We start from the raw sequence: 24,517 nt of genomic DNA, 5'->3' as shown, positions 1-24,517 counted from the left end.
AAGGCTGTGACGATGGCTGGCCGCAGGCGAATGTTCAGGCCTCCTCCGCTCACCGGGGTCGGCGTGCACGGCAGGCCCTGGTAAGCGCGTGGGTACCGCGTGGGGAATCCGCTCTTGCCCGGGCGGGGCCGGGGGCCGGGGGCCGGGGGCCAGAGGGGGATGGGGTCCAGAGGGGGATGGCTGGGGAGGGGGGTGGATGGGGGTGGGGGTGGCGGGGCGCCACTCAGAGCTGGGCTGCAGGCCGGCCTGCCTTTCCTCTTCAAGGTCCCCAGCACAGAAATGACTATAATAAAAAATAACCAGCGCTCGACGCTGTTTGTCGCAAAGGATGCTTTCTTCCTGTTATCCTTACGACCCGCAGGGGATGCAGATTAAAATACCAACCCCAGAGGGGAACCTGATGGCCCCAGAGCCCTCTGTGGAGCCGGGTTGAGTGTGGGCGCACCCCTCTCCCAGGCAGCCACCTGGACCCGCGCCCCGCGGGAGCGGAGGCTGCGCCGCGAGCCGCTGGCCGCCCGGGGGCGAGCTGAGCCTGGGCTTGGGGGCAGCCTCGGGTCCTCGGGCGGTCCGCTGCCGTTCTGGGTGCCTGGCGTCCTAGCCACAGGGCAGAAGCCAGGGCTGGTTTCCTTTGCTGGTTCCTTGAGTTTATGAGACTGGAATTCCGCGCTCTTGGAGGCTGGGCGACGTGGGTCCAGATCCCCAAGTCTAGAATCGGGAAGGCTGGCGTCCAGGGCCAGTGCGCCTCTGGCCTGCTCGGTGGCCTTAGGCGCGTTCAGCTTTAGCTGTAAAACAGAGACAGTCAGCACAATCCGCTGTACAGGATTGTTGTGAGGAGTAACCCACAGAGTACAGGTGAAGCAGCGGTATGTACTGGACACAGGGTAGCAATTATAAGCTCTTTGGGAATTCCCTTTTCGCCCATTTTCAAACTTTTTTCCCCTTTTTTAAATTTTTATTGACAAACTTTTTGTGTTGAAGCAATGGTAGACTCACAAGAAGTTGCAAAAACAGTGCAGAGGTTCCAGGTACCCTTCCCCCAGCTGCTTCTAGTGGTTCCTTCTTGCATAACTGTAAATACATGGGCAAAGCGGGAAATCTACATTGGCACAATGTATTAATTAGACTATAAACCTTACTTGGATTTTTACCAGTTTTTACTTGCATTCCTGTGCGGATGGTTCTGTAAAATGTTGTCATATGTACAGTACCATCAAGATACAAAACTGTTTTCTCCTCTCAAGGAATTAGCGGTTGCAAAGGGTTGGGGGTGGGGAGAGGAATGATGATTGAAAGGGGTAGCGCAACTAAAGGGGTTCCCTTGGCAACCACTAATTTGTTCTCCGTATCTTTGCGATTGTTCTTTGTAGGATGTTGATACATAAAGTAATATAGGTTAAATGAAATACCAAGGTCATCCCGCTAGTTCGTGGCAAGTTGTCCCTGGGATCCAGGCTTCCCCACTGCACTGTCTCCCTTTAAACCAGTGGTTCTCAACCTTCCTAATGCCGCGACCCTTTAATACAGTTCCTCATGTTGTGGTGACCCCCAGCCATAAAAATTATTTTCATTGCTACTTCCTAACTGTGATTTTGCTACTGTTATGAATCGTAATGTAAATACCTGTGTTTTCCGATGGTCATAGGCGACCCTGCTAGCGGGTTGCCCACAGGTTGAGAACCGCTGCTGTAGAGCCTAAGACCATCGGAAAACACAGATATTTACATTACGAGTTCATTAACAGTAGCAAAATTACAGTTACGAAGTAGCAACGAAAATAATTTTTATGGTTGGGGGTCACCACAACAGGAGGAACTGTATTAAAGGGTCGCGGCATTAGGAAGGTTGAGAACCACGGCTTTAAACGGAAAGGAAGGAGTGCTAGAAGGGGCCGCCACGGTGAGTGCCCTTTACAAAGAGAATGGACAGATGGACTGTGGTGGCAGCAGTTGATAATAACGGATTAGAGTTACACATAGTGACATGAACAGGCCTTTATAGTATTGGGCCTGGTAAACAAATAGTGCCATGTATGTAAATTAAGAATACATGCACACGAAAGGATCACACAGGCATTATAAGAACGTGTACAAACAAAAGGGTGCATTACCAATCCGTTAGAGTGGCTTTGCTGATGCGGGGGAGAGTGATGAGAGCGGGATGCGGGCATTACGTAGAAGAAGGAAAACAGGAGAGGGGCCGTACACAGACCAGTGACAACGGGCCATGAACTAGGAGTGTGACTAACTCAGCCTTCTCCCACCCCGCTCCTTGTGGTTCCATATGCTGGGCATGTTCTCTTTCAGGTGTAAAGAGAATTTGCCTTCCCAATTTTCCACAAACCAGGAGTACGTGCAGTTACATCCCACCTTCATGAACACCAAACGGTGGGTATTTGTGAAAAAGGGACTGGATGACTTCAGGAACGGCTGCCCTTCTTGTGAGAATATGATCACTCGGGGCCTTCCGGAGCATTCTGCCCCCCAGAGGTATAGCAGAGGTCCCCGACCTCCCCCCACAAAGAGGCCGAGCTACCTGCCCGAGGGCGCAGCCCTGTGTTCCAGGCTCTCGGCAGCCCAGCGGGCGCGGAAGGCGTTCCTGGAGGACATCGAAGCCCAGCTGACCCGGCACCCCCTGGCTCCCTACCCCGACCTGGAGGAAAGCATGCCTCAGGAGGTGATCTCCTGTCCTCGGTGTGGGCGGGCCTTCACGGAGCGGGGCCCGGCGGGCGGGGGGGCGGGGGGGGGCGCGCTAGAAGAGAATTCTCCTTAGATAGCTGGGGCGGGCGTCCCCCCTGGGGGTGACAGGCTTATGAGGAGGAGAGGAGTGTCTCCCCAGGGTGAGAGTTTTCATGGGGCTTGGAGCAGCCTCCCTCCAGCAGCATTTCCCTTTGCTTCCAGGGAGGCTGCACAACTTACCAAAGTCCAGCAACTGGGAACCTTAGACTTCTTTTCCCTGGAAGGTTCTACTTTGCCTGGGACTTTTTGGGGGGAGGAATGTGACGGGGTGGTGGGACTGTTCAGTCTTACTTGTGCCACTTAAACCTGGTCTTGGGAGGTGTCCGTAGGTATTTACTAACTGATGGGCATAAGGCACAGGAGAACCAGAAAGATCACAGGGAAAATTCACCAAATTGTTAGGCTAGGGGTGGGCGGCAGCTCCGTAATCCTCATCATATGTCTCTAGTTTTTTAGTTTTCATTGGATATTGCAGATTGGCATCTTAATTTAGAAAGTCCTAAACTACCACATTAGCATTTTTAAAAATGTATCTTTATTGTTGAAAGTATTACAGATGTCCCCTTTATTTGTTTGTGAGTTTCCTCTCCCCCCCCACCCCCCCACCGCCATTGGCCCCCTCCACCCTGCACCCACCCCTCCAGGCCTTCACCACTCTATTGTCTCTAGTTCTTGTGTCTCCAAAGGCTTCCGAAGGCATGCAGTCTTTCAAACAAGAAGGGGTAAGGGGCAAAGGTTAAAGGGTACATGCCAGCTGACTGTTTTATAATTAGGCAAATACAGTTGACCCTTGAACAGGATCACACTGCCCAGGTCCACTTATACGGGGGATTTTTCAATACATACAGTTGGCCCTTCCCAGCTATGGGTTTCGCTTGTGCAGATTCAGCCAACTGCATATAGAAAACAGTATGTTCCCATTCCCAGCCATGGACCTAAAACACTGTTTTTGATTTGCGGTTGATTGAATCCACGGATGCTACGGGCTGACTACAGAGTCAAAAGTTCTATGTGGATTTTCGACAGTGCAGGGGTTGGCACCCCTTATCCCCGCGTTGTTCAGAGGTCAACTGTGATAGCCTTTCAGTAAACAGCTCACTCATCTACATGTTCGGGAGTCTAGGAAACTGAGTCTCGTGGTTGGCATTGCAATGTTGAACACAACACAGAACACATGTTTCAGATTTAAAGCAAAAGAGCAGAATGGGTATTGGGCAGGGAGCTAGCAGGGCCTGCTCCCACCCTGCAGCCTGTTCCTACGCAGTGAGCATGACAGTTGTTCAGAAAGCCCCCTAGCGCCCCCTTCTCACTCAGAGGGAAGTGCTTGCCATTGTCTTAGAGGCCCTGTGTGTTCTGCTCCCTGCCTACCTCCCTTCTGCTCCCCCTCCAACCCGCCCGCCTACTGCTCTGCTCTCACCATAGCAGCCACTCCGGCCCCTGCCTGCTCTGTCTGTGAACGTTACAAACATTTCCAATTCAGATCTCTGTGCCTGTGTCTGGGACACTTGCCTCGCATGTCTGCCTAGCTCATTCCTTCACTTCTTTCAGATCTTTGCTGGAATGCCTCCTACTTAGTCTGTATAAAATAACAGTTCCCTTCCGCTCTCAGGCTCTAGTCCTTACCACGGCCTATTATTCAACATGGCACTTGTCGCCACTGGGCTCCTCACCGGAATAAAAGCTCTGCAGGGCAGTGACTTTGTGTCTTTTACCGTGTACTACCCATACCTGACATATGGTAGACACTCAGTAAATGTTTGTGCATACTGAATGAATGAATGATCCGTGGCAGAGAAGTCTAGAGAAAGGACACCTGGAATTTCTAACCAATTATTTTCCACCCAAGGCTTTCCTGCACTGCCTCCTGCAAGCCAGAGTTTCTGAATCATGGCAAACAGACTGTTTTCATACCCTCAGATGGCTCATGGGGTTGTGCCCTTATTTCCATGTTTGACCTCCCAACTAGGTGTGTTGGCTTTTTTTTTTTTTAGGCCAGATCTCTTTTTATGGTGCTGTGATGACCATTAGCAGCTCTAGATTTAAATTCTAACCCCCCAAAAAAGAGCATTTATTTTTGCACAGGCTCAGCAAAATTCCGTATCTTAATTCCTGTGGGTCCAACTTGGGTTCTGTGCCTAGTCAAACCAGTCACCGGGTTAGTCCAGATAGGATTGGCCTGCCTGTGGCGTGAGAATGGGGTCAGGCCAGTTCAGACCATTTGGTCTGAGAGTGGAAAGAGAGATGGCTCTCCAAAGAAAAATCTAGATACTGTCATTCATAGGAGGAAGAATGGATGCTGGACAGTCAAAAACCACAGAAATTCTTTAGAAGTACTCGGGGGGGGGGGGGGCGTAGATGGGGCCTGGGCAGACCAGTATATTCACATTCCCATTTTGGTCCACAGGCTGCCTCCCTAATGTCTAGGGGATGGAGGTTTACCTGGCACCCAGCACAGGGTCTGCACAGAAGCCAGTGAGTGCGTTGACTGATTAGAAAGGAAAAGCAAAGGGGCGAGGTGGTCCATTCTGCTTTGGAATCAAGGGGGCCCCATTCTCAGCACATTTTTCTTTCCACCAAAACTGTTTTCTGTGTGTAGCTCTTAAAAAGGGTGCTGGAAGTGCTGGATCCTGACAAGAAACTGGGGGACGCATGGGCTCATTGTGAGGGTGTCGAGAAAAAACCCACGGAACCCACAAAACTGCTTGAAAAGTGTCCCACCCAAGACCCCAAGGAACCCACAAAACTGCTTGGAAAACGTCCCACCCGAGCCTCCCTGGGGCCGTAAGTATTGTTCTAAACCCCTCGCTTATCCCTGCCACCTGATGAAGGCTTCTAGGAGTTTCCTTCTCAAAGCTCCCCATTTTTAGAATAATTTAGAGAAGCAAAAGTAACCAAGTTGCCAAGGAGAAGGGAAAGGAGCCTTGAGTCCTGCTCTAAACAGTGGTTTTTAATTAATGGTGTTAATCAGCCAGCGGTGGGGCAAACACGAGCGTGTTCACGTGACTCACTCAGTGAGAGCTGCTGGAGAAGCGATACACTGCAGACAGCCTGACTAATTGGCCCACAATGGCTCATTGCGTTATTTATGGCAGAAGCCCTTTTAGTCACATGATTGGGACCAATAGTTCATTGGATAGCCGCCACCCCCCAAAAAAAAAATTAATATAGGGAATTGTAAAAGATAACACTTAAGTACTTAAAGCATCTTATTTTACCCTAGAACAGTGGTCGGCAAACTATAACTGCATTCACATTCTATCTTTTAATATAAAGCCTTTTTTTGAGTATGGGTCTACTGTTTGGATTTCCAAGTCATCTTTTTTGCATAAATCGCAGCAGTAATGACACCTTCATTGAATCTTTCTAAAGCACTGAGCTTGATTTCCATAGAAACAACTTTTGTTTTCCCAACTCATGTAATATTTAATTAAAAATGTAAATGCAATGAGATATGTATACTTGACGTAAGTAGATTTGGGATCTGCATTTGACTTTTGAAATTAACTGGTGTCACTTGCAGGCACCGAAAAGCGTAGGTGTACTAGGGAGAAGCCCATCCACAGCACCCCGACCACTGACAGAGGACCCAGAACCATGGCCAGGTGTTTGGAAGGGACATGGAGAGCTTGGCTAGTCACACAAGTTACCCACCTGGAGGTGGTGTGAGAGAAAATGCGCTGTATTAAATCCTACATGTTTGTGAGGGTGAGACACAAGGTGACCGGAACTCTACTGTTCTGGCCCCTGGGTGTACCCCCTGGTAAATTTGGGGAGAACACCTGAGGATACTCCTCTCAACTCTGCCCTTTCACTGGGAATCAAGTTCTCCTCTGTTTCTTCCTTCGAGGGAATCCCCCTGCTCAGGACAGGATTGGACAGTCTGCCCATATCTGGGTTTCAGTGAGCAAGTCCTCTTGGACCTAAACCCATGTCTTCCAATGTGGCTGCTGTCAGTAATAACTTGCATTATTTTTCAAGTTGCTCAGAACCTGGGTGGGGAGGAGGGAGCAGTGTTATGTGAAGGGGTCCCTTGGAGACTCCAACAGCGTGGGTCAGTGTGGCCCTGGGAGCATCTTTGAATTCTTGGCCCTCAGTGAGCCAGTAGCTAGTTATTATGGCATGTAAACGTATCACCCTTCTGAAAAAGAAGCCATTGAAGAGGGTATAATCAAGGATGAAGAGTGGCTGATTATGATCAGATTTATTATTTTGAAATGACTATTTTGGCTGCAGTTTAGAAAAGGTTAGGGATTAAGGGTTGGGGATCCTAAGAGAAGATTCAGAGACCCCAGTGAGGAGCCTTTTGCAACAGTCCAGAGAAGACAGAACTAAAATCCATCAGACTTACTAATAGGCTAGGTTTTAGGGATGAGGGACAGAGCGGTCAAGGATGTCTCCTACTTGTCAAGATTGTCTGAGGCCGTGGCAGACTCCAAGCATAGCAATTTACGCTTTTACCTGGCACATGTCTTAATAACTGGTACTCATAATCTTAAAAATCACCTTATAATGGTAAAATGCTATATAAGCTTTAATCGTTATAACTAATCATGATATAATTCTCTTTATATTATTGATAATAGGAATGGAATCTTTGAAAAATTTAAATAATTAGTGTGAGCTTGCAAGAAACGGTTGGAAATACTTGTTTTATGATCTCTTTTCCCCCATGATAACTTTTTAAATCCATTTGGGTTCATGGCGGCTCATATTGTAATACTTTGATGATCCCGTTATCTTTAGTCCCAAGAAGACTCCTCTGTCGAAGAATTCACGCCAATCGCTTTCTGAAGGGAAGAAGCCACGCCAATCACCTTCGGAAGAGAAGAAGCCATACCAATCGCTTTATGAAGAGAAGCCCAGTGAAACAGATTCGCTCCACAAAGATGGTCCTGATCCGTATGAAAACGCCCGCAAATCAGTTAGAGACTTCTGCGACTGGGCTGCTTCGATTGTACGTTAGTAGTAATACTTACAACTTTTAAAGTCACATTCAAAGTTACTTTTATTAAAAAACAGTGTTTGACTATAATCTCTCCCACCGTTTGTAATAGAAATGTTTTCTATAGGTGACAAGCCTTATTTCCAGTCCCTTTGACCAAGGTCTCACCTTTTCCTGTTTTGCTCCCTCGGGGCCCATCACATCACCCTGTGGTGTTTCCTCCATAGCATTAGCTTATACTTTCCTTCCATGCTTTTATTGTTTACCTCATTGACTCTGCTTGCTATATTTCTGCTTCATTATTATTTCACCCTGGTTTCGATGCTACTCCTCCCTTTATGTTCCTGACTCTATTTCATGGCTCCTCTCTATGAATGTTGCCCCAACATCAGCTTCAGTTGCTAATGGCCTCATTCTCTCTGTGTTCCCCAGTTTATATTTTCTAAAGTGAGATTGTGTTGAGTCCGTAGAGGAGGAAAATATAACTTTCCTTTTAGTCTCCTAAGTTCTCTCTGGGGCTCCTATAACAAAATTCAGATTAACAAGAGAAAAATAAGCAGACGTTAATTAACATGTATACATCATATATACATGGGAAATACCCAAGGAAAAATGAGTAACTCTCCCAGGTGGCTTAGAATTCAGGCTTAAAGACCATCTTCAGCACAAGACGAAAGAAAGAAGTGTGTGGGGAGCCAGTTATAAGGAGATCGCCAGGAAAAGTAGGTAAACTAGAGGAAGGTTTGCTATGCAGACTTAAGTGTGTGTCTTTTCCATTGATAAGCGTTTCTTATGATTTAGAGTCTTCCTTCTCTTCCTGATACAGAGAGTGAGACACCCTTACAAATGGAGATTTCCCTCATAAATATAAATTTCTCTTATAAAAGGGTAACTTCTATCCTGTTTCCAGAGCTTTTCCTGTTTTGTCTGCTGTGTCTCAAGACCATCAACTCAAAATAGTTCCTATGCCAGAGGCATATTTTGGAGTAGCATATTCTGCTACCCTTAAAATCTAAGCTATTTTTTAGCTACATCCTAAGTCAACCGTCAGCTTACTGATAAGCTACTCTATGTACCCATCTCCACTCCCACTGGCTGTGGCCAGGGAAGGCAGCAGAAGGGGTTGTTTTGTGCACAAAATATGGTTGACTAAAACTGCCTTCTTCAGTGGGAGCCCTGATGGGGCAGCTTCTCTTATAAGGGTCTGCGAGCAGAACAAACACTTTTCTAGACATGTCTGGAGAATACCTCTAGGGATGTCATTGCTCTAAAGCAGTGGTCGGCAAACTCATTAGTCAACAGAGCGGCAAACCGCGGCTCGTGAGCCACAGTTTGCCGACCACTGCTCTAAAGGATTGGAGAAGTTTGCTTTGGTCAAACAGACTGAATTTTCCCCAGGCCCATTCATTCCCTTTTGCAGGTCCTAAATTGTCTCTTAAGGCAAAGTCCTCTAGGCCCCAAATACAGTTGACCTCCTTGAACAAGATGGTTTGAACTGTGCTGGCCTACTCATACCCAGATTTAAAAAAAATTAGTGCCCATACTGTTTTCTAGCCATGGTTGGGAGTCCAGGTGTGGAGGGCTGACTCACACCATTTTATAGAAGGGACTTGAGCGTTGCAGGGCGTGGGGTAGGCTGGGGAGTTGTGGGGTGTGTGAGGGGTGTGGTGAGAAGGTCCTAGAACCAACCCTCCTCCCTTCCCACTCACAGCCCCCTCCCTGCAAATACCAAGGGTAGTTAGGTTTTCGGGGAGTCAAGAGCTATATAGGATTTTCAACTGTGCTGGAGGTCAGCCCTCCTAAAGCCCCCTTCCCCTGTTGTTCAAGGGTCAACTATACTTCTTGTCTTCACTGAATGCTGACTGAGCATTTTCTCCTTCTCCAAACTACCTCTTCTCCAGCCATGGTCAAATGTCTCCCTTAGATTAAAGAAGAAAACAAGGAGCATTTCACCATCTGTCCTTGACTCATGCAATGTGATATTCTTCCAGGGAAGCTCGAGGATTGATGAAGAGTACATCATGAAGCAATTTGATGTTAACTATGAGAGGGAAGTCAGCCATAATGTGCTCCACTCGCTGAAGCTTGGCGAGATACCTGGGGAACTAAAGAAGGGAGAGGGGTTCAAGAAACAGCAGGAGTCAGAATTTTTCCAGGAACTAGAGCCGAAACCAAAGGTAATTACAACAGGGGAGAAGACTGAAAATCAAAGAAAATTAAAGTTACATTAAAATCTTAACTTTTCTTGAATTCTGGTACTATAAGGGGCACCAGTCTTTTTCAGTAGAATTCTTGAATTTTTAAAAATGTTTAATAAATATTTGTTAAGTGAGTGAATATTTAATACATATAACAAAGTCGGTTATGCAATCAAGGCATGTCAATTGGCATCATTGTTAATATCTGAAGAGTCATTAGTATTCTATGTGTTTTCTAGGTTGAGATAATCTCTTTATGTGTTTTATATGTTGAAATTCTGTCAGTGGAAATATATATGAATGTTTATTATTGCAACAGTAAAATGCTGCAGTTAATGACCATGAACACTGTTCATTTTATGTCCAAAGAATTCTTGAGTTTTTAGGTGAGTCTAACTAACCACACACCATCATTCGTGATCGCATGCTTTGCCCGATCATTAATAACTTGCTCATTTTCCCAATAACAATTTCCTGTGAAGGTAGAACAAGGTATCAGAGAGGGAAAATAACACACTATGTTCCAAAGGGAAGTATTGTGGGCCCCTAAGAACTTTTCCACTTTTTTACACAATGTATTTCTGCAAATATACACACAGGTCAAATGTGCCAATCCAACAAAGACTTGAGTGCCTAAATGGGAGTTGGGGTGGGGAGATAGTTCCTTTCTCTAAAAGTGAAAAACTATATATTATCATTAGCTAGTCTCTGTATTTTACACATCATTTTTCATACTATATTTCCCACATTTTGGACATATTAACCTTGTCCTTTACAATCTAACACAACCGACTCACCTATTTTTACGCACATGATGTTTTCTATCCCTAACTCTATTGCGTAAGGTTTATGAAAACTGTGCATTCCATCACTGATATCAACTCTTTAAATTTTCCATTTTCCTCTATTGTTCTAAAGGGTAAAATGCAAACTGTTGCTGGAGAAATTATGTCCGTCACACCTGGGCCTGAACCCCTGCTTATCCTGAATCTGGGCTGAATGAAATTGCTCAATTCCTTGTACTTACAAATAATTGCACAAACTCTTCTTTATAAACCACTGTGGTTATTGCCAAAATTGAACTTTTGACTGGCAGATGGAGGGTCACTGTGCAAAAGTTCAAAATCTATTTCCACATAGTCCTTCTGCTGGTGACGAATTCTTTCAGCTTTTGTTTGTCTGAAAACATCCTTAGTCTGCTTAGATTTTTCAAGATCTTTTTGTTGTTATATAATTCTAGGTTCCCCGTGTTTGGTTTGCTTGTTTGTTTTCAGAACTTGAAAGATGTCGCCTCACTGTCTTCCTGGTTGAGTTGTTTCCAGTGAGAAATCTTCTGTCATCCTTACCTTTGTTTTTCTTGGATATGTTTTATTCCTTGGCTGCTTTTCACATTTTCTCTTTGTTACTGTTTTTGAGTAATGTGATTATTACATACCTTGGTGTATATTTCTTGTACTTGGGGTTTGCTGAGTCTCTTTGATCCATGGGTTTATAATTTTCATCACTTTTGGAAAAAGTTTCACTGTTACTTCTTCAAACAGTTTTTGGTCTCTCAATCCAACTCCCAGGACTGTAATTACATGTTATTAGACTGCGTAAAGTTGTCTCATATCTCATTGCTGCTCTGTTCAGTTTTTTATTATCTTTTCTCTCTGTTTCTATTGCTATATTTTTAAATTCTCTAATGTTTTTCCCTCTTACTATGTCTAACCTGCTGTTAATCCTATCCAATGTATTTTTCACCTCATACATTATAATTGTCATCTTAAGAAGTTCAACTTGGGTTTTAAAAATATATATATGTATCTTCTGGCCTAGCCAGTGTGGCTCAGTGGTTGAATGTTGACCTATGAACCAGGAGGTCAAAGTTCAATTCTCGATCAGGGCACATGAGGCAGCCAAATTCTCTATCAGTGATGTTCCTATCTTTCTCTCCCTCTCCCTTCCTCTCTGAAATCAATAAAAAAATAAGTAAATAAATATATATATCTTCTGTGTCTCTACCTAATCTTTTGAGCTTACAGAATATAATTATAATTCTTTCAATGTTCTTGTCTGCTAACTCTAACATCTCTATTGGTTCTGTGTGAGTTGCTATTAAAGATGTCGTTTCACTTTCTTCCTGGTTGAGTTGTTTCCAATGAGAAATCTTCTGTCATCCTTATCTTTGTTTTTCTGGGTATGTTTTATTCCTTGGTTTATTTCCTCATTGTGGATTATGTTTTCTTGCCTCTCCGCATGCCTGGTGATGTTTGAGTAGATGCTATACATTGTGAATTTTATCTTATTGGGCGCTGGGCATGTTTGTGTTCTTATAAACTTGAGTTTTGTCCTAGGGTATAGTTAAAGTTACCTGGAAAAGTTTGATCCTTTGGATCTTGCTTTTAAGATCTGTTGTGAAGGATCAAAGTAATGGTCAGTCTACAGCTGATTCCCTATTGCTGAGGCAGGACCCAGTGTATTCTACCCAGTGTCCTGTGAATCCTTAGGGTCTCAGGAGGGAGTGGGCACTGTCCCTGCCCCATGCGTGCTGGGCACTGTTCTCTCTGATCCTTTTGGTTGCTTTCTTCCCGGACCTCTGGTAGTTTCCTCCCACATGTGCACAGAGACACTCTGGAACTCCCTCTTTGCAGTCTGGACTGCAAACTTTAGCTGCCTTCACCTTCCTGGGTTTTCAGTGCTGTCTCCTCAACTCAAAGTCCACTGGGCTCCTCCTGGGCTCTCCCTGCTCTGTGGCCTGCAAACTATTCAGGCAGTGAGCCGTGTCAATTGCGGGGTTGATTGTGTTGGTTTCCTGCTCTCAGGGATCACTGTGTTTTGTTATTTGATGTCCAGTGTCGTAAACACATTAAAAAAAAATACTATGTTGGTTGCTTGTGTTTGTTTGTTTGTTGCAGGTGGGAAGGTAAATCTGTTTACCCTGTTCCAGAATGGAAGTCCCCATGTGTGTTTTTTTTTTTTTACCCCATGTTCTCTCAGGCGTGCTATACTCTTTTCTTTGGTGTTCTTTAAAACTCTGAACTTTCCCACTATCTTACCTCTGCTCACAATATTCTCTCTGCCTGAACTACCCCTCTTCCGATGTCTACATGCTTGTATCTCTCTTTAGGCACAGTTTACATGACAATTTGTTCCATGGGTTTTCTCCTGGTCCTTTGATTGACATTAATTTATTCTTACTGCTAATCTCTCACAGCCATCTGTGCCTCTTATGTGCCTCTATGAATGAATTACCCCAGCATATTCATTCATCCATTTGTTTATACATTCATTCAAAAAACAATTTTTAGCATCTACTACTATGTGCCAAAAAGTGCTGGGAGCAAATGAAGGACTATCTCCTGCACTTAAGGAGCTTAGAGTCTAGTAGGATCAACAGGTAAATGATTAACTATAGTGAAATGTTGTCATGGTTTGTACAGGACAGAGGAAGTAATCAGTTTTACCAAGCACAGTTAAGGCTTCATAGAAGATACTATGTTTGTGCTGAGTCTTGAGAGAACACCAGTTACCCAAGAACATAACATAGTATAGACTCAATATTTCTTCCTTCCTTTTTCCCTTGCTTCCCTTCCCTTCTTCCTTTAATTCAGTGGATCTCAACCAAGGGTGACTTTGCCCCCCAATCCCAGGATATTTGGCAATATCTGGAGATGACATTTTTGGTTATCCCAATTTGGGGGGGTGCTACAAAGAATTATCCAGCTCAAAATGTCAGTAATGCCCAAGTTAAGGAATCAGACTTTAATTCAACAATTACTTATTGAGCACCTATTGTATCCTAAGTATTGTTCTAGATGCCAGGGGGATGTAGCACAGAACAATCTCAGAAGCTTGCATTTTAGAGGGTGAAAGGAGAGATAAACAATCAGAAAAATATATAGCATTTCAAATGGTGATAAGTGAGAAAGATGAGGCAGGGAAAGAAGACAGGACTGTTGTGAGGTGGTTATAATTTTTAAACTGGGTGGTCAGGAAGTATACTGCTGAGAAGATCACATGAAATAGGTAAGGGAGTAAGTCATGTGGGTATGTTGAGTAAAAAGCATTCTGGCAGAAGGAATAGTGCAGTGATGGCGAACCTATGACACGCGTGTCAGCACTGACACGCGTAGCCATTTCTGATGACACGCGGCCGCTGAGGCGGTCGCATGCCGAGGATGAAACATTTGCTGCTCCTGAGGATGAAACATTTGCGAAATAATGTTTTTTCCTCAAAGTGACACACTACCCGAGTTATGCTCAGTTTTTTTGCGAAGTTTGACACACCAAGCTCAAAAGGTTGCCCATCACTGGAATAGTGAGTGCAAAGGCTCTGAGGCAAAAGCATGAAGGGCGTGCTCTAGAAACAGGCAGGTCAGTATGCTTGGAATGGAGGGATCACAATGCGAATCTAGCTCTGAGGAGAGGTATTTCCCTCCCTCTGTCCTGTTCCATCCTCTCTGCTTTAGGCAGGTGCATCTGGCTGGACCCTTGATGCCTGACACATTCCACCTCATAGTTTAAATGTGAGAAGAGAGAAGGGCCAGATCTTTGTGTTTCTTGCTTCTTTGTCGCTCCCAAGCATTAGACGCCCCCTCCCCTTCGTGATGAGACAATATGTGGTTACTGTGTCCATAGTATCCAGCTATGAACCAACAGATGCACTCCTGAGAAATGAAAGAAAGAAAGGAATGGCATCTAGTTTCCTCCTCTTCCTTCTTCTTTTTTTAAAAAAATATGTTTTTATTTATTTCAAAGAGAGAAGTAGGGAGAGGGAGAGAGAGAGACATTGATCAGTTGCCTCCTGTGTGCACCCAACTGGGGGTCCAACCTGAAACCTGGACATGTGCCTGACCTGAGTCAGGACAATGCTTAACCAACCGAGCCACAATGGCCAGGGCCCTGCTTTTTCTTCTAATTAAAGAGGCAAGAGATGGGTGTTGGATAGCATTTTTAATATATTTTATTGATTTTTATACAGAGAGGAAAGGAGAGGGACAGAGAGCTAGAAACATCGATGAGAGAGAAACATCGACCAGCTGCCTCTTGCACACCCCCTACCGGGGATGTGCCCGCAACCAAGGTACATGCCCTTGACCGGAATCGAACCTGGGACCTTTCAGTCCGCAGACCGACGCTCTATCCACTGAGCCAAACCGGTTTCGGCTGGATAGCATTTTTACAAGGCTGAGCACAGTGCTGGGCTAGTAACTTAGCATTTTGGTTGACTGAATGTTGTTTAAGATCATTACTCTTTAATAAAATATGTGATTTTTACATGATTTCTAGCTGCTTTATATAATTCTCTCCTTTAATCTTCCCAACAACCCTATGTGTGGATACTGCTATCTTAGTTTACAGATGAAGAATTTAAGTAACTTGCCCATCGACATTAATATCTGCTAAGTGAAGGAAGTTGGATTTGAAACCAGATATCTCTAAATCCAAAGACCATGCTTAACCACCACATTATTTTCTCAATCTCAAACTCTTCATGTTACCTTTGTAAATCAAAGCATACTGAAGCTTCATAAAATACTTTGGCAAGGATAAATCATAAATTCAAAATAATTGATATTGCTCTCATAAAGCTAAATTTTTATCAAAATGAACCCCCTCAAAACAACAACAACAATAATTTAACCTAATGAAACGGGGAATTACATTATTTTCCATAGAATACTTGTAAACCAAAGCATGTGAAGATGCGGTATGGAGCCTGGTATCTGAACCCAAAACTGTGGAAAAGACAAAGAGCAGATGAACCTTTGATTGACCCCAAGGCCTTACACAAAGACGAGAATTTAAGAAAGGAGCAGAAGAAACAGGTATGTGTGTATGCTGTGATTTGATCATCTGAACTAAACATCAGTGCAACTGCAACCTCATATTGCAGGTGGAGTTTCTGGATAATGCAGAGGCTTCTGAAAGTCTCATAGTTTATATAGGGAATACAGCAATGAGAATGCCAAGTCATTAGATAGGGAATGTCTAATAAGCAAGACTAGAAATTTCCTGGCTTCATGGTGGACAGAAATATCTCCAAAGATGGGGCAACCACTCACTGTACTTCTACCGTGCTTGGTCCAGGGTTCATGGATAAATTGGCTGTCCAAAGGGTGCTGTGACCATGTAGGACCACCTCAGTACTCAGAATGGATATAATGTCATGGATTCTCTGTGAGTAACACAGTGTGAGGCCTATTTTTTTTTTTTTAATTTTTTTATCCATAGTGAATGAATATTAAAGAATTTCAAAATTGCAATCAGGAAACTTCTTTTATGCAATTCAGTAAAGTTGCAGGAGCTGAGAGGAGAGGATATCACAAACAACAAAAATATGCTCTAATTCTACTATAAATAAACTCTGCCCGCTGATCCTTGTGTCCAGGTATCTGATGGAAAGAAGATCCTCACTACAGTCCTGAAAACTGGAGATGTTGACACAACACTTGTGCAGGATTCTAATGAGAATATTTGTCAAACACTTCCCTTTTTCAATAGGCCCCAAACTTCTCCCAGATCTCAATGTGAAAACACTTTGAAAAAGTAAAATGCTATACAAATTTGGCTACTCATTCATTCATAAATCACTCATCAGCTGCCTCCTTTAGATTGGCGGAAGGATGGTCATTTTAATCTTTTCTAGTACTGGCCATGAAATTCTTATTTTGAGATGGGAGATAATAATGTAAATAATTTACAGCACTATTCCTTGGTGTGTGTTTTTGGAGCTGCCTATCTAAATTTATGTGAATTTAATACATAACATAAAACTATTTCATTTGCATTTTAAAAATATAACAAACCATTCTCAATTAAATAAAAGAAAAAATTGTTACAAAACTTTTTAAGGTATCTAGAAGTTCTCTTTTTAGAAATACATTCTTAAAGACTAATTGTTAAAAACAAATAATTTTCCAAAAATATTTTATTTTTACAACAAAATCTAGTAAAAGAAGTAATATATAAATTTTGGAAATATGACTGATATAATTATTACAGTAAAAGATGGTTTATCAGACAGTTTAGACACAAAAAGGATTCAAAGCAACAGAGTCGTTCTATAATGATTTTTATAAGTCACACTTTTGTAATACCTGAAGATTGATTTGCCTGTGTAGCTGTGAATTGGGGGGCCACTTGGCTATGGCACCCCAGTTCACAAGACACAGGTGCAGGGTTGTGCTAGTAAGGGACAGTCACTATGATGACATGGCTGTCTTTCTGGTAACATGAGTTTTGACTGCTACTGATTGAGTTTGTTTGGAAGGTGAAATGCTCTTAAAGAACTGAATTACAATGATATAATCTTATTGATCCAACTTTTAAATTTAGATAAATGAAAGGAAAAACCAAATGAATGCATGAATACTCCAAAGACACTGGGACTGGATCAAGTCTTTTTTTATAACCATGCCTTTTGGAGTTAAGATCTAAAAATTGTGAATATACTGTTGAATAAGAAAAACACTTCTGTTTCTTCCTCTACCACTCTCAACTCTAGTCACCAAATGTGTTAGCTGCCCTCCCCCGCCCCCCCACACACACCAAGAAATTCTCTGATTCTCTGAACATCAGCTGGGTGTCCTACAATTTAATGCAATATTGACATTATCTATCTGGAGATGGAGTCAGATCCCACAAGTTAAGGGCTCAGTCCCATGAGACTGCCCTCACTTCAGATGCCAATCTCAAGTCCAGGTTGCTATCTGTGCTTCTGACCAACTGGCTATATACATTGCAGGTTCCCACAGCCCCCTCCTCAGATTCGATCATCTGCCAGAACAGCTCACAGAACTCAGGAAAACAGTTTATGTATCAGATTACTATATATACTGTGTATATAAAAGGCTAATATGCAAAGTGTCCCCTTGGGAGTTCAACCAGGAGAATGGGAGTTCGATCGCTTGCTATGATATGCGCTGACTACTAGGGGGCAGCACGGAACATGGCAGGCGACCAGTGGTGGAGGCAGGGTGCGTGGGTGGTGAGGGGGGAGGAGGAGGCAGGGAGGCGGGGAACCACGCAGTGGCAGCATGTGAGTGGCGAGGGAAGGAGGAGGCGGGGATGTGGGGGGAACTGCGCGGTGGTGGCATGCGGGCAGGGAGGCAGGGAACCTGATTGGCCCTGATCGCCAGCCAGGCCTAGGGACCCTACCCATACATGAATTTTGTGCACAGGGCCTCTAGTTTTATTATAAAAGGGACACTCAGGAGCAGCCACATGTATCCCAGGAAGAGATACATAGGACAAGGGATGTAGGATGGGGTGGGCATGGAGCTTCTATGCCCTCTCTAGGTGTGCTACACTCCCAGAACCTCCACACGGTTACCAACCTGGAAGCTCTCTCAACCTCATCCTTCTGGGGTTTTATTAAGGCTTCATTACACAGGTATGATTGATGGTTGGCCATTGGGGGGTGGAGCTGAAAGTGTCAACCCTCTCTTCACATGGTTGGTTCTTCTGGCAACCAGCCCCCTTCATGGGACTACCTATGGGCTCACAAAAATCACCTCATGAATATAAACGCCCCGGTGCTTGAAAGGGGTTTGTTATGGATAACAAAAGGCTCTCCTTTCACCTTGGTGGCTCTTATCACTTAGGAAATCCAAGGGTTTTAGGGGCTTTCTGCCAGTTATAGGAAGACAAGCAAATACATATTTAAATTTATTGGGGTGACATTAGTTAATAAAATTGTATAGGTTTCAAAATATCCTAATATATAAAAAGCCAGGGGCCGTCATGACTGAAACAACTGGATGGACGACCGAACAGCAGGCTGCGTGGGGTAACCAGGCCGGCAGGTGGGGGGCAGTTGGGGGTGACAAGGCCGGGGGGGGGGGGGGCAATTGGAGGAGTCCAGGCTAGCAGAGGGGGGAAGTTGGGGGCAACCAGGCCAGCAGGGGGGGGGAGTGAGGGGTGACCAGGCCGGCAGGGGGGGCCAGTTAGGGGCAACCAGGCCAGCAGAGGGGGAGAGTTGGGGGCAACCAGGCCGGGCGGGGGGGGCAGTTGGGGGTCACCAGGTCAGCAGGGGGGCAGTTGGGGTGATCAGACCAGCTGGGGGGGGGGCAGAGGCAGTTAGGGGTGATCAGGCTGGCAGGGGGGGGCAGTTAGGGGCGATCAGGCAGGCAGTCAGGTGAGCAGTTAGGAGCCAGCAATCCCGGATTGTGAGAGGGATGTCTCGGATTGGAGGGGGTGCAGGCTGGGCTGAGGGAACTCCCCCCCCCCCCCGTGCACAAATTTCATGCACTGGGCCTCTAGTAATTCTATAATACATAATCTTATATTGCATTGTATTTACTACCCAAGGTCAAGTCTCCTTCCATCACCATATATTTGACCCCTGCTGTCTGTGGCCTATGAATTTTTGTTTGTTTTATCATGTTTATTCATTGTTGCTTTCAGTTTTATATCCCACATATGAGTGAAATATGGTTCTTGACTTTTTCTATTTGGCTTATTTTGTTTAGCATGATATACTCAAGATATATCCATGTTGTCCCAAATGGCAGTATTTCATCTTTTCTTATGGCTGAGTAGTATCCCATTGTATATATGCACCACATCTTCTTTATCCAATCATTTATTGGTTGTTTCCATGTCTTGGCCACTGTAAATAATGCTGCATTGAACATAGGGCTACATATATCTTTGTGAATAATGTAAACCATAGTATCACAATTGTTCTTAAAATGGTTAGATTCCAGACATTTTAGGTCAGTAATTGTCTAATTGCTAAAATGTATGACTTATCCTTAATATAGGGGTTAGAAAAGGGGTAGGGAAAGGAGAGAAAGTTGTACATCTTTTGAAAGCCTTTGTATTCTTTAACTTGTGAATGTAACCTACACACCTGAGGTATTTTATAAAGAGTCAAATGCTTCTAATTAGGACAAGTATGAAATCAAGCTTCTGACTGCTGGTTGTTAATTTAAAATGTGAACTTTCTTTTAGGAGGAGGAGTTTGCAAAACTTCATGGACCAGCTGCCTTTAAGAATTTCATTCTAAGGAAGGGCTACAGGATGCCAAGTGTGAGTAAAGGGTCATTTCAGAAAGACCTGCTGAGGGGCTCAGTTGTTCATGGGAAGGCTTCAGCACCCTGACAAAATCAAAATACCAGGACTCAGGCCTCTGGGAGAAAGAGCTAAGATGCTTTTCCTCAGACAGGAGACAAGAGATAGGATTCGGCATTTTTCTCTTCTTATTCTGCCAATTCGGTTTCTGCTGTCAGAGGTGTTGTCTCCCTGCTGATGCACCTGCCTTGGGGTTGGCCTTAACGGGACCATCGTAAAAGGGAACTATGTACAGGGCACATGCCATGCAAACTCTGACAGCTACTAAAACACTCTGAATTCTCTAGGAAGTTTCCTTTGCTTCTTTTGCTTCCATATCTAAGGACCAAGAGCTGTGGCTTGTATCAGGACGAAATGGGGTTGGCATGGACAATACCATCATTGTCGGCCTCGTGTGGAAACAGACCAATGCAGAAATTCACTTCCTGGGGCCCACCAGGATCTTCTGTCTTTCTCCCATTTTCTCTTTTGCCTGTCTAGTTTCCCCTCCCTTAGCTTGCAAAGCTGGTCCAGCTGCCTCCCACGTGGAACAGCCCCCCTTGGAAGACGCCGTAACGGGTGGAGTGGGAGGTTGGGCCATTTAGCAGGAAGTTCTGCACCAGCCCAGCCAGAGACAGAGCTGGTAATAAGTCACGTGTTCGCCAGTGTCCTCTGTGTGCACAGCCCGCAGCGGCCTCGAGGCCATGTGGCCAAGACGGTCGAAGTTCCGGGAAATGGGATACAGAATTTCTTTTTTCCCAAGAGTTAGCAACAGCTTATACTTACTGACAAATAAATATGTTGACTAGGCTCAGTTCCAGACTGATTTCAAAGTTAAATTAGGCAAGGTGAGGGGAGGTCTAGAATATGAGGAAGAGGTGGGGCTGAAAGACTCCATTACATAGCTGGGATGAAATTTCTCCTCTAGCTTTCAGCATTAATGATATATATTTAATATACTTATACACATTTATGCACTTATAATAACCTATCTAATCTGTGTATAAGGTCACAATAGTATGTTTATACATATGATATTTAAAATATGCTTATATAATTACATAATTATATTGAAGCATCCATCTTATATAAAAACTGCGGTTTGAAATTTTAACCCTGCTATTTTGGCTTCTGTAAACGCTTGCTTGCTTAAATAATAAGGAAAATAAGACTACTCCCATTCCCGAGAGGCCGTGGACCAGGCCCCAGACAGAGCTGTCAGTGCTGACACCAGGCCAGGCCTTGAGATACGGTCTCATGGCCCCTTCCCAGCACGCAGGCCTTCTTTCCCGGAAGGCCCGGAAGTCTCATTCCAAATTGGGGAGACAAAAGAGCTAGAAAAGATATAAATAGAAAAAGTTTCCTCCATATTGGGGGGCCCAGAATTTGAAAGGCACATTTTTCTCTGGGCCTGCGCATAATAAAATGTAACTCCCTTTCTCTAAGCATGGCTTGGTTTTTCTCCGGTCTTCTGTAACAATATGATTATATATTTATATATGTAAGTATACTTAAGCATAAGTATAATTTTGTGATATAGAAATGTATCTCTCTATATATATATTCCTCTTGCCATGACTATGTATCTATGTAGATGTATATTTACATATATATCTATATATACACTCTATATAATATCTTTATTTGCTCTTGATGTTGTAATGATTCATAGTTCTATCTTAACATTCTTAGTGGCAAAACTTTTTTGTTTTTCCATTCTGATTTGTCCCCTGTTGGTTTCATCCATTCTGTATATGACCATTTAGCTCAATTTTGGGCAAAAAGAAGCATGCCTGACATTCTGGCTATACTGTTTTAGCTGCAGTAACTAAAGGGAGATGACATTTCTGGCTTCATCTGAGTCCTCTGAGAACACCTGTCACTCAAGCCTTTTATTCTTACACTAGAGGCCCAGTGCACGACTTCATGCATGGGTGGGGTCCAGCCAACCTGGCCCCAATCAGGGCTTGGGGGAGGGGCCACGGGCAATTGGTGGGCGGGCCCCACCCCTAATTGGGGTGGGGGGGCTGATTGGGGGCGGGGCTGGCTGTGGGGAGGGGCTGTGGGCTGATCAGGGAGGGTCCACAGGCCAATCGGGGTGGTGGGGACTGATGGGGGTTGGGTTCAGCCATGGGGAGGGGCTGTGGGAGGTGGGCCGGCCGGCCCCACCCCAAAATGGGATGGGGGGACAATCGGGGGCCAGTGGCTTGGGGAAGGGGCCATGGGTGGTTGGCCGGCCAGCTCTGCCCCTGATTAGGATGGGGGGCCAATCTGGGGTGGGGACGGGTGCGGGGAGGGGTCGTGGGAGATTGGCTGGCCAGCCCCACCCTCCAATCTGGCTGGTTTGCTGGCCTGGCCGCAGTGGGCGTCATAGCGACTAGTTGTTCTGGTCATTACAGCATTCTGGTCGCTGGCTTTTTATATATTCTCTACTTTATCAATAAGATGTTGACTAAAAGAGAGGAGGGAATCTATTAAAGTTTACATAAATTTATACACACACATATAAATATATACACAGACACACACACATACACACACACACAAACTGTCATTACTTCTTTAAACTTAGGTATGAAAATTCATTCTCTTTTAACTCCTATAATGTCTATGTACACTGTGTATAACATACAGATTCACATGTGTTATATGAGCATACATACTTATATACACATTCCAGAATCTACTGCTGGATTATCTGCTCTATGCATTACCCAAGCTTCATTAAGTCTGCTACACAGATAAGAACCAGGCCTTAATAGCAGGGATGAGCAGCACAAGGCTGTGCTGAGCTGGGCTGGGCTGGGCTGGGCTGGGCTGGGCTTGGACACCAAAGAAATGTAAATTAGATCTAAGTATTTCTGATGTTGTGCAGCTACCTTCCAAAGCTCACCATCTATCATGGTCTAATTATCAACATGTGATTTTGAGTACTATGAGGATATAAGTTATGGAGTGTGAAATTGTGAATTTGGGTATGGTTTGTGGTTGTTGGCAGGACTGTACAATGTTTATTTGCCAATCTAATTAAGTTTTTCTCATCCTTTTTTTCTTCAGTTCCTGGAGAACATAAATACCAAGAAGGAATGTAACTGTGATTGTAATAAGACTCCTGGAAAATAACTCATCATAGAAGAGTTTAGTAAGATGATTAGACAGATTTTATTTACTATATAGCATTTGGCTATTTTTCTCTCTCACTGAACATACGCAAAATTTATGATGAGTGTCCCACCATAGATGTAGTCAACTTTGACTTGACTATATCCATAAATTTTATACCTAATGCTTATGAACATTTCACAGTGGCCTTCTGCCTTTGTTAATCAATATTTTATATATTTTTGCTAACTGTGAGATCAATATTCATATATAGTCTTCTTAGATATTTGTAGCATTGTAAATTTAACATAGTTATATCAATTATTTGTAAAACATAAATAAAATTATAATAAAAGTAGAATTGTTCTATTGCTTTTTCCTAGAGTATTATTTTCCCTGGTTTTGAGTGAATATTTGCTTTATTCTTTCTTTACAATTTTCTTTCATTTTGAAATAAGCTTACTGAGGTTTTCCTCCTTTTTAAAGCATGTTAGTCTTGATAATAACTGTGTACCTATAACCTAAGGCCATAAATCATGAAGTTTAATGGAAACTCAAGATGACATATATTTTAAAATAATTCTTTAGAATTATTTTTTATTAAAAATGTTAATGCTCTGGCCAAGCAAGTGTCGCTCAGTGGTTGAGCATCAACCTATGTACCAGAAAGTCAGGGTTCAAGGTCAGGGCACATGCCAGTGTTGTGGACTTGATCCCCAGTGGGGGGCATGCAGGAGGCAGCTGATTAATGATTCTCTGTCATCATTGATGTTTCTATCTCTCCCTCTCCTTTTCTCTCTGAAATCAATAAAAATATATATTTTAAAAATGTTAATGCTCTGGGGCAGATGGATGAAAGAAGGTAAAGAGAATAGCCAAAGAACATATATGAATACCCCATGGACACAGACAACAATGTTGTGAGGGCCAGAGGAGCAGGGGGGAGGGTCTGGGTGGAGGGGAGGAAAGGGGAGGATATGGGGGACATTTGTAATGTCAACAATAGAAATAAAATATAATAAAAATGTTAATGCTCATGTTAAGAATATTAGAAAATATAGACTAACAAAAATAATGTAGAAAATACTTGATTCCTATGGAGTCAACAATAACCACTCTTCAGTTATCCTATATAATAAAAGCCCAGCGACCAAAAGGCAGAATGACCAGAACAACCGCTTGACCAGTCACTATGACGTGCACTGACCACCAGGGGGCAGACGCTCAATGCAGGAGCTGCCCCCTGGTGGTCAGTGCACTCCCACAGAGGGAGCAGCGGCTCAGAGGGTGGGTCCACAGCAGCTTGGCTGACCAGGATGAGTGGCGCTCCCACAGCAGGCCGATCCCCATAGGCCACACCTCCCACCAGTGCAGGAATCCCATGCACCGGGCCTCTAGTTGGAATATATCCTTCTAGGACTTTCTCTATGAAACTCACTCGGAATAATTTGATCAAAAAGGAATTTAGTAAAATGATATTGTGTCTCTGAGTTTTATCAGTT

The 24,517-nt window shown here is 43.9% G+C and overlaps 1 protein-coding gene across 1 annotated transcript; it reads left to right on the top strand.

Annotated features, from left to right (window-relative positions):
• The first annotated feature begins 12 nt into the window (after positions 1-12).
• Positions 13-23,266, top strand: FAM47E (family with sequence similarity 47 member E). The gene is made up of 8 exons (XM_028148427.2): positions 13-80; positions 2,304-2,673; positions 5,332-5,516; positions 7,479-7,689; positions 9,669-9,854; positions 15,536-15,685; positions 19,815-19,892; positions 22,971-23,266. Exons 1-8 carry the CDS (start codon positions 13-15, stop codon positions 23,034-23,036), a joined length of 1,314 nt encoding a protein of 437 aa, XP_028004228.2. The 3' UTR covers positions 23,037-23,266.
• Positions 23,267-24,517: the final 1,251 nt, after the last annotated feature.

This window comes from Eptesicus fuscus, chromosome 2 (assembly GCF_027574615.1).
Source record: "Eptesicus fuscus isolate TK198812 chromosome 2, DD_ASM_mEF_20220401, whole genome shotgun sequence".
Taxonomy (NCBI): domain Eukaryota; kingdom Metazoa; phylum Chordata; class Mammalia; order Chiroptera; family Vespertilionidae; genus Eptesicus; species Eptesicus fuscus.
Note: the sequence above shows the minus strand (reverse complement) of the source record. Positions and strands in the feature narration are given on the sequence as shown.